Source organism: Lepisosteus oculatus, chromosome 6, assembly GCF_040954835.1.
Source record: "Lepisosteus oculatus isolate fLepOcu1 chromosome 6, fLepOcu1.hap2, whole genome shotgun sequence".
Taxonomy (NCBI): Eukaryota; Metazoa; Chordata; class Actinopteri; order Semionotiformes; family Lepisosteidae; genus Lepisosteus; species Lepisosteus oculatus.
Genome location: NC_090701.1, coordinates 26,434,807 through 26,447,025, shown reverse-complemented (window position 1 = coordinate 26,447,025; position 12,219 = coordinate 26,434,807). Strand labels below are relative to the sequence as shown.

Genomic DNA, 12,219 nt, shown 5'->3' with positions numbered 1-12,219 from the left:
ACGTGTGAATGGTTTATTTGTGGACCTAGAGCATGGGTACGTTTTTAACTCAACTGGAAAACAGGGCTGTGTAGTTGCTTTTTTTGTACAAACTGCACAGTCTTCAAGGGCAGTTCTATCAGCTGGGTCATCTGGTTTTGTGATATCTTTCCAATGTGAGGGCACATTGGTTTGTTATCAATACTGTCCTTCAATGATGGGATCACATGTTGCTGCACAAGCCTGTTATAGCAGTACATACCCCTATGTCAACACTTATCAATTGAGTTGTTTAAATTTATGAATGTTAAAGTAGTCTGTTCCCCGACCCCAGCTGGGCTGTTTTCTTAAACACTTAATGGAGTCTGAATTCGGATCTGAATTCCCATGTGTACAAAATCTGAGAGATTTCTTACTGATTTGTGGAATTCTTAAAAAGTTATTTTTACGAAAGTGCTCTTTTATGCTCTCCATTCTTCCCTGTATTTTTGAGGTTGGTCTGTAAAAAAGTTAGCACCACCCAAAAATATCATTTTTAAGACCTTGCATACATGCATGTCGGTATTGGTGAGAGACTTGAGCTAGTTGCCTGTAGCCTATCGATTTGAGAACCTGGTTCCAGTCCCAGGAAAGCTACAGCCAAGACTTCTCTTGCTGTCTGTTTCAATTCAACGTTGTACCCTAAGTACAGCATAATGGGAATATGATTGCTAACCAATACAGGAGGTCCTAATCAAGGTTTTGCAGAACGTAAGTCATCAATGTGTAAAAGCAAGTCATTTATTCTGTTAAGAAATTCAGCGATTGTTTGGATTGAAATCATAAACACCTCCTGCCAGCACCAGAGGTGCCCACTTCTAACTTAATTGAACAAATTACTGGCTGAACTGAACACACCCTTACATTTTTAAACATTTTTAACTAATGCCTCTTCAGAACCTTTATAACAGTTGTATATGTTATTTCTCTAAGAACCTGGTCAGGCTGTTTGCATTTGGGTTTGAATAACTGGTCTCCATGCTCTTTGATCGCAGGGAATCTTCATCTCTAGAATTGCGGAGGGAGGCGCTGCCCATCGAGACGGCACGCTGCATGTTGGCGACAGGGTGATCACTGTAAGTGCCACTGCTTTATTTCTTTCTGAAGATTTGTGTCTCCTATGTAATGAAGTGCTGTGCGTTCCTTCTTGCTCTCCCTTGACAGTGCCAGCTTTTTCAGAGGAGTCGTGAGCAACAGATCTAAGAGACTCTCCCATTTCTCTTTGCCTGCAGTCATCCCCTCACAATCATTCACCCAAGCACACTTTTCACTGTGAGAGTTTCCCTTCTATCTCCCTTTTTTTATTTAGAATCTCTCGTCATTTTATTATTCCCACCTAATTTGAAAGAGTCACTTGAGTGATTTTTTGGGCTCGCAGCTACGAACCCTGTAACCGCACACAGGGAAGAGTGAGAAAATGCGGGCGAACCACTCCAGCCCACCCACCTTCGAGCCTCTCATCTTTAGCACAGACTACACAGCTTTCTTTCATGGGAGGATCAATGCTGATTGGAGGAGAGGCACTCCCCCCCTCACCAGCAGCACCGCAGGCCTGCAAGCGCCCGGGTGGCAGCAGGAGAGCAAAGAGTATCTTTGAAAGTCCAATAATCCCATTTTACCCTAAATATCTAAAGTAAAGTATCTAAATACTGCCTAGGGAGACCCAGTCACAGCTGGCTGGCTATGTGACCCAACTCGAACATGCGATCACGGAGCTTAACATGCGCTCAGGCGGCTGCCTTAACCTGTTCAGCTACATAGCTATTATTTTTATTTTTCTCTCTCTTTACATATTTGGAATCTAGTTAATTCTGAAATTGATTACTACTCAATTTGTAATCAATTCATGATGCATTGGTTAACTGTAACCCTGCACTCCTGTGCTCACCTGTCAGAGTTGTTCAGAGCTTTTGATACAAGCTCCCCAGTGCCTTTATTAAAGTTAGCGCTCATCTCTTATTGACATCGCTGTAAGCTTGCAAGAGCCTGGCAGGTCCCAGGAGTCTGCTAACACTCACTCATGCCTGTTATTTTACTTCACCTCTTTTCTCATAATGTCATGAATTTCACACTTTTACCTAATGGTCTGGATCAGGCAAACTCGGGGTCTTTTTGATCCCATCTCTTAATTAATTAATACCCACTCTTAATTACTCTTAATTAATTTGATTTGACCCATCAGCTCAGTTTAACTCTTTTCTCTTTCTTGAGCCACTCACACATGGCATCACTTTACAGGTCATTTTTTGTCCAGTATACCATCGAGTACTCCCTGGCTGCTTTCTTCCTTTCCCTCTTAATGTTCCCTTCTCTCTTCTGTCTCACTCCCTGCTCCAACTCCATATGTCTGTCTTATTCCTGTCAATTAAAATGTATATACAGCTTATATATATATATGAAAGGATTATGAACAGGTGACCAATCTAAATGCAGAAAAGTTGAGATGATATGTAAAGATGAAGTGTAGATCTAAAAAAAATCCTTATGCTAGCAGCTGACCATCTTCTACTCTGGTTATTGTGCTGATATGCAGTGGCTTGTGGCTGTGTGCTGCTCACAGATTAACCCTCCTGTATGTTCTGTGTACCTGTTTCATTTCCTCGCACTGTGGAGACTCTGTTTTAAAGATGGTGATCTGTTCTTTTCGGAAGGTGGTGGTTGCTCCAGTCTTGCATGATCGGTTGCTGTATGTTCTCTCTCTCATGTCCTTTATCTGCACTGTGTGTGGTTGAGTAACATGGCAGTCTGACTGTGGCAACTCTGTTAATATTACTCCTGCTGATATTGAACAGTATATGCCAAACAACACTGCATCACCGGAGCCCTGGAGAGCCTCTCACTTTTTTGTTTGTTCAAAGTCTGCAAGGATTTCATATTAAATTTAATTTTAAATGTTTAATTTTCTTTTTTTAGCTCTTTTCTGCTATCATTATGATTTATATTTTTAAGTTTCCTTGGAAAACAACAGCAGCTTTGCTGTGGTGGTTCTAGGAAAGGAGAAATCATCTTGTCGATATGAGCTCCTGTTTGGTGTGATGGGAACAGCCCCCTTTGTGGCTGGACAGACCAGATCTGTTCTAGCACACCAGCTCCTCTGTATTCTGGATGCTAATCCATTGTCCCTCTCTCAACCCTCCATCCCCAAGGAGGGGTCTGGGGTTACTTTGGTGATTCCTCTGCCTCGGCCCTTCTTCCACTCTCTCCCCCCTCTGTTTCTTTTTTCTTTGGCCCTCTCTGCCTCACCCTCACTGTTTGGAATTTGCATGGCACAACTTTAATCCAGCCTCGTCTGTCTCCTTGCCTGCTGGTGGATGGTGGTGGTTTGGGGGAAGGGTGGGCAGCGCCTGAGAGCTAGCTGTCATGGTAACAGCATGCATTACCATAGCAGCTGCAACCTCAGCATATCAGCCAATGGTAAGAGCTGATACTGTGTGGTCAGTGCTGGCTTCTGTTTGTCTATATAAATTGACCTATGGAGCTCCAGTCTGTCAAACCTGTGTACAGGAGTGGTCTCCATGGGAAAGGTAAAAGCTTTCCCAACTGATAAACATTGTGATTAGTGAGTTATCCATTTATAATGTCATTATTGTGAAATTGTAAAGGCTTAAATTAAACTAAAATTATTTTAAAACTATTATTATAAATTAAAATGCACGAGGACAGTGGTTGTAATCTGTAACTTTCATATTATCTCATGCTAATGTGCTTCGTGAAGTAATATGGCTTTCCTGAACTTAACATTGTATAGTTTCCCCTAGGAAACCAGACAAAGTATAATTGTAATTGTAATGCTTCTTAATGAAAATTATAATCATGAATAAGAAAACTTATTTTCCAAGAACACTCTTCTGCAGGGCTCAGTGTTCATTGTAAATCAAACACAGGTTAGCAGATTCACATATTAGTCAGTATAAAACCCTAATAGACATCTCTTCTCTGTCAGATGTTTCAGTCTCGGGGAGAAATGCCCCTTTTTGTAGAATTTCAGCACTGACAAATAATAAAAGATAAAGATTCCCCTGAGTAGGACCTCATGGGTAGATGATCCTTGTGTAACAAGAAATAAACATGTTAGGTGCAAAAGTATAAATGTAAAATATAGGTCCTAGTTTTCAGAATGTTTTGTGTTCTGTGGGTTTTCTGATGATGTACTGTAGGGGGCAGCAGCTATCTGTCTGGGTTTGTGCAGTGTTTTGACATGAGGGGAGCAGCTGCCTCTGCAGCAGTCAGACATGGACTTCTCAACTCCACTGTGGGACAGACAGGTCTTCTAGAACAGTCAGAGGAGCACAGGCATGTGCAGTAGTCTGCATGCATAGACACAGGACTAGGCTTGATGGCGTCCTTTGGAACTGGTGTCTCTAGGATGTGGACAGGCAGATCTGAGGCAAATAAATACACACAAGAATAAACACGTGGAAGTCCTCTTAGCTTTCACTAACACAGAGAGTAGCAGAGCAGGAAGCCAAATGGAACACAGTCATATACCATTACAAAGCAGGAACTCTGTAGCACTTAGTATTTAATTTCTGTAACTGTCCCTTTGTGATTTAACATAAATGATTTTTAATTTTCTGAACATTCTTGCATAACAAAGAAGTGGTTAGGGCAAAAAATGAATTGTAGTGGAATATGCTAAGGCTGTCAATGCTGAGATAACTAATCACAGGTGTGTATTCATAGCGCACTAGAATATTTTGAATATATGACAGCCCTCATCAAATTGTACACACAAGAAGATAGCAACTGAAGTAGAGGCAGGCTATGTTTACAAAGAGAGGGTGTTATGTTAACAGTTTCTGTATTCTGCTGATCACAGCGTTTTGTTTGAAAAAGCCTTGCTGAGCTGAGCATTGGCACTGGCAGAACAGCCTGGAGATCAGAGCTGAGTTTTCTTAGAGTGACAGTGAGCAAAGCCCCAATAAAAGCTTTGCACCCAACCAAAAATATCAAGGAGACCAAGTGCCAGGTTAGACATTAACAAGACACAAGAGAGATCTTTATGAGCATCAGTGCAGCTGACTCTTCAGCTTTTGTATCTTAAAGCTGAGTTGAATGCATAGTCCTCCTGACACCTCCTGGTTTGTATTTCCTTGTGCTTAGATCTAAGGCACTGTCGTGTTTTACCCTCAAGGCTACTGGCTTTCCCACAAGCACAGAAATACATTTTATTTTGTAATGTTATATAGGCATCTATCACTGTGTCACACTGCTAAGTCACACATCACATCTGCCTTGTCCTCTTGCTATTCTGCTGTAGCAAAAGAAGCCTATGTCTGAGCTGGAAAGGGACGGTTTAATCTCCCTGCTTGCATTTGTGCATTGAAGATCAACCTTGAAGAGTGACTTGATCTTTTTCTTATTGTTAACAAGTGCAAGTATAACTCTGTTCTAGTGATTCCCAATAGAACACAATTGCTGTTTCTATATACTGCCTGGCAGAATGTGCAGCTTAATATAAATTTTAGAGAGCCAACTTCAGAAAACTGTCTGGTAAAGGTCTAGGAGGCTCAGAGACCTTGCAGTACCTATGCGAACTACACTTCCCATAAACCCGCTGGGTGACTTCCTGTAGTGTTTCTACGTCGCAGGTCGCCAAGATGCCTGTCAGTTCCGGGTCAGCATCTAAGTAGGTTCCTCAGTAATCACACTTGTCCCTGCATAATTATTTCTTCCTATTATTTGTTTCCCTGTTTGTCTGTCTTGGCTGAAGGCTTTTCTTCTTTGAACTTGAGCTCTTACTAACACTGTGACAGTCTGAATGTCTTGCTCTAAGTTTACCTAGCTGTGCACCAGGGTCACATTTTGCCTGCTGTTTTGCTAGAGAGAATTTGAATTTCCCAAGTTTGCATTTCCTCCAAGTATTGACGACTTGTCTGAATGTCTACATATCTATTTGTTATACTCACAAACATGGAAACCTTTTTTATTCATATTTATCTAGTAGGGAAATCTAAGCTATTACTTGGTTATTTAGTAAAAGGTAAAGGGTTGAAAAAACATTGTCACAGAAGGAGATGTCAGAAAAAGATAATGGAACTGTGAAAAACGTTCTTCACAAAAAACATCATGCTACATGATAAAAATATCTCAATTTGCTTTTTTGGGCAAAAAATATCTGTTTGCTTTTTTGGGCAAAAAAGATCTCAGTTTGCTTTTTTGAGTTTGCAGATAAAAGTGATTTTTTCTTTTTCTCTAAATCCATCTCACACTGTTAATGCTGTAAGGGCTTGTGTGAATATTGTGAATATGGGTTAAGGGTTTTGTGAGGTGTGACAGCAGTTCAGGAGGTTTGACACAGACAGACCCCAGACTCTCACACCAACCCTGCTGTTGTATCCTATGACCAGCCATATAAATGGCCGTATAGTGGAATTGCTATAGGAGCCAAATGAATTCTTATAAAGAAAAAGAGAGCCTTTTTATGGTAAATACAGTCATTTATTTTGAGAGACCATTGTATACCAAATTCTCTTAGTTAATATATATACTAAAGGAGCTCATATATATGGGTCTGTAGGTGCTTTCTCTCATATCCATTTTTTTGTGTTGTAATTCCAGTTCAGAATTATATTACAGCAATGCTTGGCTTTGGACTGCATTGAGCCTCATCTTACCAGGAAGTGGCAGCACTGACCTCACTAAGTTAGAAATACTTGTATGTATATAAACAAGACAAGATGTTGTGAAATTAACACAGCTCTGTCATTTTAACATCACTTTCAGATAGTGCCACTAACATCCCTCTGTCAGTAATTAAAACATTAATTGGGTTCTTAATAGAAATATAAGAGGGCCACCATACAGCAAAAGAAAACCCAACTTTCAGCTTCTGTCCTAATGAAAGGCAGACTCTCTGATGAGCTGGATTCCATATTATGAACAGGAGATGACGCTTCTGTTCATGATGCCTAATCCAGCTCATTTTGCAGACAAATGCTGGCTGTGTCAGAACCCCTGGTTGAGGGTTTTGTGCATAAACTGGAGCAGCTCTTGGGCAGTTTCTGGGAGAGGCCCCCTTCCACAGTGACAGAGGAACGCGGGTGGTCGGCAGGCATGGTGTGTCTGACAGCTGGCTTTGCGGGTTGTTTTAGATCAATGGTGTAGACATGACAGAGGCCAGGCATGATCAGGCAGTAACGCTCCTTACCGGCACCTCCCCCACCATCACCCTGCTGGTGGAGCGCGATGTGGGGGACCCTGCGGCAGACAGCGCCGGCCTTGGGGGCTCCCCGGCGCTGGCCCGCGCCCGGCCTCATTCCCCCCCACCCCCTGAGCCCTGCGACACCCCTGACCAGGAGGACATAAGCGAGGACAGGGCCTATCCACAGGACAACCACCTAAGCCGCCAGTTGGAAGACGAATACCCCATAGAGGTGAGAGAGGCCTGGGTTGTGACTGAGGCTGAGTGTGTTTGTGGGGTTGAGTGTGTTACTTCAGGGAAGTGAGCAGAGAGGGGGTGTGGGCTGTTGAAGTGTGTTCTGAGTTGTTTATTTGTGTATCTGAGGAAACAAGGGTCTGAGGAAGTTGTGGAGTGTCTGAACTGCTGTATGTTTGTGCTTCTTAGGAAGGATGCTATGGAAGTGAGCAGTTGTTGTAATGGTGGTTAATGATGTGCTAGAAGTATTGAGTAGACATGGGTAATATAAGTAACTCAAACAGGGCTGCAGCCAGCTCCTGAAGCTCTGGAGGTTTGATAAAGGAAATTGGAGGTAATGAAAAGTGGGTATGTGCCAAATTCGGCCCAGTCTGGCAAGTTAACATCCACATCCTGTCCTGACAGGAAGTAACGCTAATGAAGGCTGGTGGTCCCCTGGGGCTAAGTATTGTGGGAGGCAGTGACCATGCCAGCCACCCGTTTGGCATCAGTGAGCCAGGGGTCTTCATCTCCAAGGTAAGGCTGACTGGGAAACAAATAGTATCTGGGCAAACCTGGGTCTCAGTCTGCATTCTCTCAACCTTAATTACAAGATCTTTTTCTGCTTAGTGAATTAATTTAAGTATTTGGTTAAGCTTTACTCATAAAATGGGGTTAGACACACTTGCATCTCCACATAGGAGTAAGGAGTATGAATTTCTCCTGTTCGCTCTCGGAGGTGCCCCAGACAAGCTCCAGTTTACACAACTTTTAAAGTCAGATGCATAAAGGTAAATCTGTTGTTAATACAGTTATTTCAGTTTTGAAAAAAGTTGTTTTGCTGGGACAGTAGAAGTCTGTTTTTTTTATATCCTTCACATATAATAGGGATGAATAGTAGGTCTTAAATGTTTTTCCCCCAGCATGCTAATTTGATTCCATTCTCTAAAAACACTGTGTAATGTGTAAATAAACAGTAAGATGTACAGTAGCAGACATTTAAGTATCACCTGCACAGCTCTGGTGGTACTTCAGAAGGTGGTACATTGCCGAAGGGGTTGTATACAAATGCAAGACTCTGGCGCTGTGTGTCCAGGTGATTCCCCAGGGGCTGGCAGCTCAGAGTGGTCTTCGAGTGGGAGACAGGATCTTGGAGGTCAACTCCATCGACCTGCGGCATGCCACACACCAGGAGGCTGTCCGTGCCTTGCTCTCCAACAAGCAGGAAATCAGGATGCTAGTGCGCCGAGATCCTGCACCGCCTGGCATGCAGGTGAGCCCCCCCTCCCGTTTTCTGAGTCTCTAGCGCTTATCCGTCAAGCCAGTCCATGGAATTCTTGGGAGGAAGGTTGTATGGATTCCTGTGGTTATGGACCTCTTTTTAGTCTGTTAATGTTCGGCAAGGAATAATCCATATTCTGAGGCTGTTCCAAGGGTTCCAACCTTCTCTAACCTGCTTTTAAACATGCTGGGGTGTATGCAATAAAAACGCTTGTAGAAACAGAAATCCTTTCCAAAACACTTCTGAGTGAGGTCTCCTACACGTCCAGTGAATTCCCCATGATCTCCCTGTCAGGGCATGTGTTTTAAGAGCTGGAAGTGCGCTATATTTAGATCGGATGCTGCACATTGGTGGTGGTAGAGGGGAGTCCCCATTACCTGTAAACCGCTTTGAGTGGAGTGTCCAGAAAAGCGCTATATAAGTGTAAGCAATTATTATTATTATTATTATTATTATTATTATTATTATTATTATTATTATTATTATTATTATCCAGGATCCAGATGCCAGGACTTGTCGTGGAGTGACTGTGTGTCTGTTTCCTTGGCAGGACATTGTTATTGAGAAGCTGGCTGGTGAGAAGTTGGGCATCAGCATCCGGGGAGGAGCCAAAGGTCACGCGGGCAATCCCTTTGACCCTACTGATGAGGGCATCTTCATTTCCAAGGTACCCCTACGTCTCCCCCTCTCTCACACCCTTCACACCCTGTCGAAAGGGCTGGAGCGCGAGCAGATGTGTGGCTTGACCGCGAGGTGACAGCGCCCTCTCCCCTCAGGTGAGCTCCAGCGGCGCAGCGGCGCGGGATGGCCGCCTCCAGGTGGGCATGCGGATCTTGGAGGTGAATGGCCACAGCCTGCTGGGCATGACGCACACCGAGGCCGTCAGGACCCTGCGAGGCGTGGGCGACACGCTTGCCGTGCTGGTCTGCGATGGCTTCGACCCTAGAGATGCTGCCGCTGTAGAGGTGAGCTTCTGGGCTTCGTGATGCCATCCAGCTGCCTGAAAGGACAACCATCAACATGACCCATTTTAAAATGGGCTCAAAGGAATGTCCCACACAAACAGGATAAAAGATCTCCACCTTCTTAGTCTCGAGCAGAGCAGATTTCAAGGAGACCTGATTCAAATGTTGAGAGTCCTCAAAAGCTTTGACGGAGTCAACCCAGTGGTCATCTTCAGAATAGACAGCGAAACTCGAGTTCCCAAGAGGAAACCACAAAAAAGTGCAGTTGAAACTGCGAACAGGAGGCGCTTCTTTACACAGAAGGTTGTGGGAGTATGGATCAAGCCATGTTGAAGCTACATTATAAAAAATAAATGTTGCTAAATAATACATCACCAATATTAATGGACTTATGGTCAGAACCCATTTCTGTTTAGCAGTTCCAATTCTATGTCCAATTTCTTTTTTAAGTCATTTTCAGGTACAGGAACTAGAAAATGAGATAAATTTTCCTCAGTGGACTTGACTGCGTTCCTGTACTCTCTAAACGCAGGGTGGGTCTGGTCACTTGTCATCGTATTTTCATCCTCTGTTGTCTGTCTCAGGCCTCTCCAGGTGTCATTGCCAACCCCTTCGCTGCAGGCATCGGACGCAAGAACAGCATGGAGAGCATCTCCTCCATCGACAGGGAGCTGAGCCCAGAGGAGATGGACATCATCCAGAAGGTAGGTCTGGAAAGGAGAGGGAGTCCTGTGTGCTTTATTGCATTGCGAGGCGGTCCTCAACAACACATCTTGAGATCTCCTAGATGACGTCCTTCTGTGACTGAAGTTCAGATTTAGACTGATAAATTATCAATTCAGATAATTATGCTAATAAATACAGTTTAAAACCCGAATCATCTCCTGGAGTGGTAAATGATTCCACATAATTTTAAACAAAAGATGTGTACGTGGTTTCTATTTGCTGTCCCAAAGAAGTGTCTCTTTTTAATTGGACCAGGTTATTTCTGTTATACCCACCTCATGTGCAGTTGCCAGTAGTGTGTTTTTCACATCTTGGCTCACAGCTACAAACACCCTGGCTGCACATATACACGGGAATGAGGGGGTGTAGGCAGACTCCTACCACCCATACTGCTTCAGTCTGCTCATGTTTTAATACATCACAGACACACAACCCCCTTCCAGATATTCGGCACTGATCAGAAGAGAGCCACAAATGTGTACAGGCAGACCCCTAACTACAACCAGCCTGCCCACGTGATTCAATCTGCTTTTAGCAGGCACCACACCCCCATAAGGGATACACAGGCCTGCAAGCACGTGAGAAGCTGCAGGGGTTGCTGTGCCTCTTGGAGACAAGAGAGTCCTGGTTGACTAATCCTAACCTACCCCCAGGAGTCGGTGCTCAGCCGATTGTGTGCCGGGCTAGGCCAAAACCAATCACAGGTTGATAATGACATGACCCAGACTCGAACCCGTTATCATACAGTTCAACCTGTGATGGGGTTGAGCCACTATGTAGCAGTTCATAAGATTTTCTGGTTTTTGGGTCAAAAGATACAGTACGTACAATGGCTGTTTCTGTGTGTCCATCTTTCTGACCAATGTTTATGAAATTCAGTAGGAATAGGAGGCATTACTTGTGAGGACTATGCTGCTTCATGTGGGCCATGCAGGTCATTGGCCTTCTTGTTTTACACGCTCCAAATGTTTGGAACCATCAGTTGTTGTTTTTTATTTCTTGGCTTACAGTTTTAGACCCTATACCCGCATAGGAAGGAAGTACCATTTGTCTTTTGATATGCTACAGACTCTGTAGCAAAGCAACATCCAGCAAGCACATCACTGATACGATGAGAGGCATGCGGCTCACTTATATCACCACAAATTTGTGGCACCCATGAACTTGCAGAGTTTCCCCCTCCTTGCCGGGTGGCACTCTGTCGATTTGTATTGTCTCTTGGGTGTTCCCTGTCACAGTCAGGTAGTGACATGACATGATACAAATTCACAATTATGACAACAAGATCATAGAGCCAAATCCTTATTAGTAAATTTGGGAGCCCCATGTCTTTTGAGACAGTATTTTCCACCATTGTTATTTTTCTTTTTGCAAGAGGTATGAAAGAACTTTTTCACAAAAGGTGGGTCAAGAGTCACTGTAGTTCAGTTGTTCATATCAGCGCAGTGTGGCTATCTAACCTGTCTTCACAATCCCGTGTCCCGTCTCTCTGTGTCTAGGAGGTGGAGATGGTGCGTGAGGCCTCTCAGTGGGAGAGGGAGGAGATAGAGAAGGTGGTGAGTGGAACCTGTTTTCCTCATCTTGCCCAGAGAAGAGTCATCCAGTCAGAAGTCGGGCCTTGGGGAAACTTACTTTTGAGTACTGTGTTTGTTTTCGTATATTAGCTTGTATTTTGGGTATGTGTCAGCCAGACTTACTTAATTACCTGAACAAAGAGTCAGGACAGTGTGAGTAAACTTTTCAATATAACACTTTGAAAGCACCGTTTGAGCCTTCTGGAAGCTCTCGACAAAAAGGCAGCAGTGACATTCACTCCTTGTGGAGATGGCAGGGAAAGATGACCAGCTCAGAACCCGCTCCTAGTAACCGGA

General features: G+C 43.7%; 1 protein-coding gene across 22 annotated transcripts in view; it reads left to right on the top strand.

Annotated features, from left to right (window-relative positions):
- The window catches only part of scrib (scribble planar cell polarity protein), a 124,651-nt gene that overhangs the window by 80,943 nt on the left and 31,489 nt on the right, over positions 1 to 12,219 (top strand). For 21 of the 22 annotated variants that reach the window (XM_015354398.2, XM_015354393.2, XM_015354390.2 and 18 more), the window contains 8 exons: positions 1,014 to 1,094; positions 7,113 to 7,394; positions 7,802 to 7,912; positions 8,472 to 8,648; positions 9,208 to 9,324; positions 9,434 to 9,622; positions 10,207 to 10,326; positions 11,848 to 11,904. In XM_015354398.2, coding sequence (XP_015209884.2) covers positions 1,014 to 1,094; positions 7,113 to 7,394; positions 7,802 to 7,912; positions 8,472 to 8,648; positions 9,208 to 9,324; positions 9,434 to 9,622; positions 10,207 to 10,326; positions 11,848 to 11,904 — 1,134 coding nt within the window. The remainder of the gene's footprint in view (positions 1 to 1,013; positions 1,095 to 7,112; positions 7,395 to 7,801; positions 7,913 to 8,471; positions 8,649 to 9,207; positions 9,325 to 9,433; positions 9,623 to 10,206; positions 10,327 to 11,847; positions 11,905 to 12,219) is intronic. The other variant, XM_015354387.2, reaches the window with a different exon arrangement.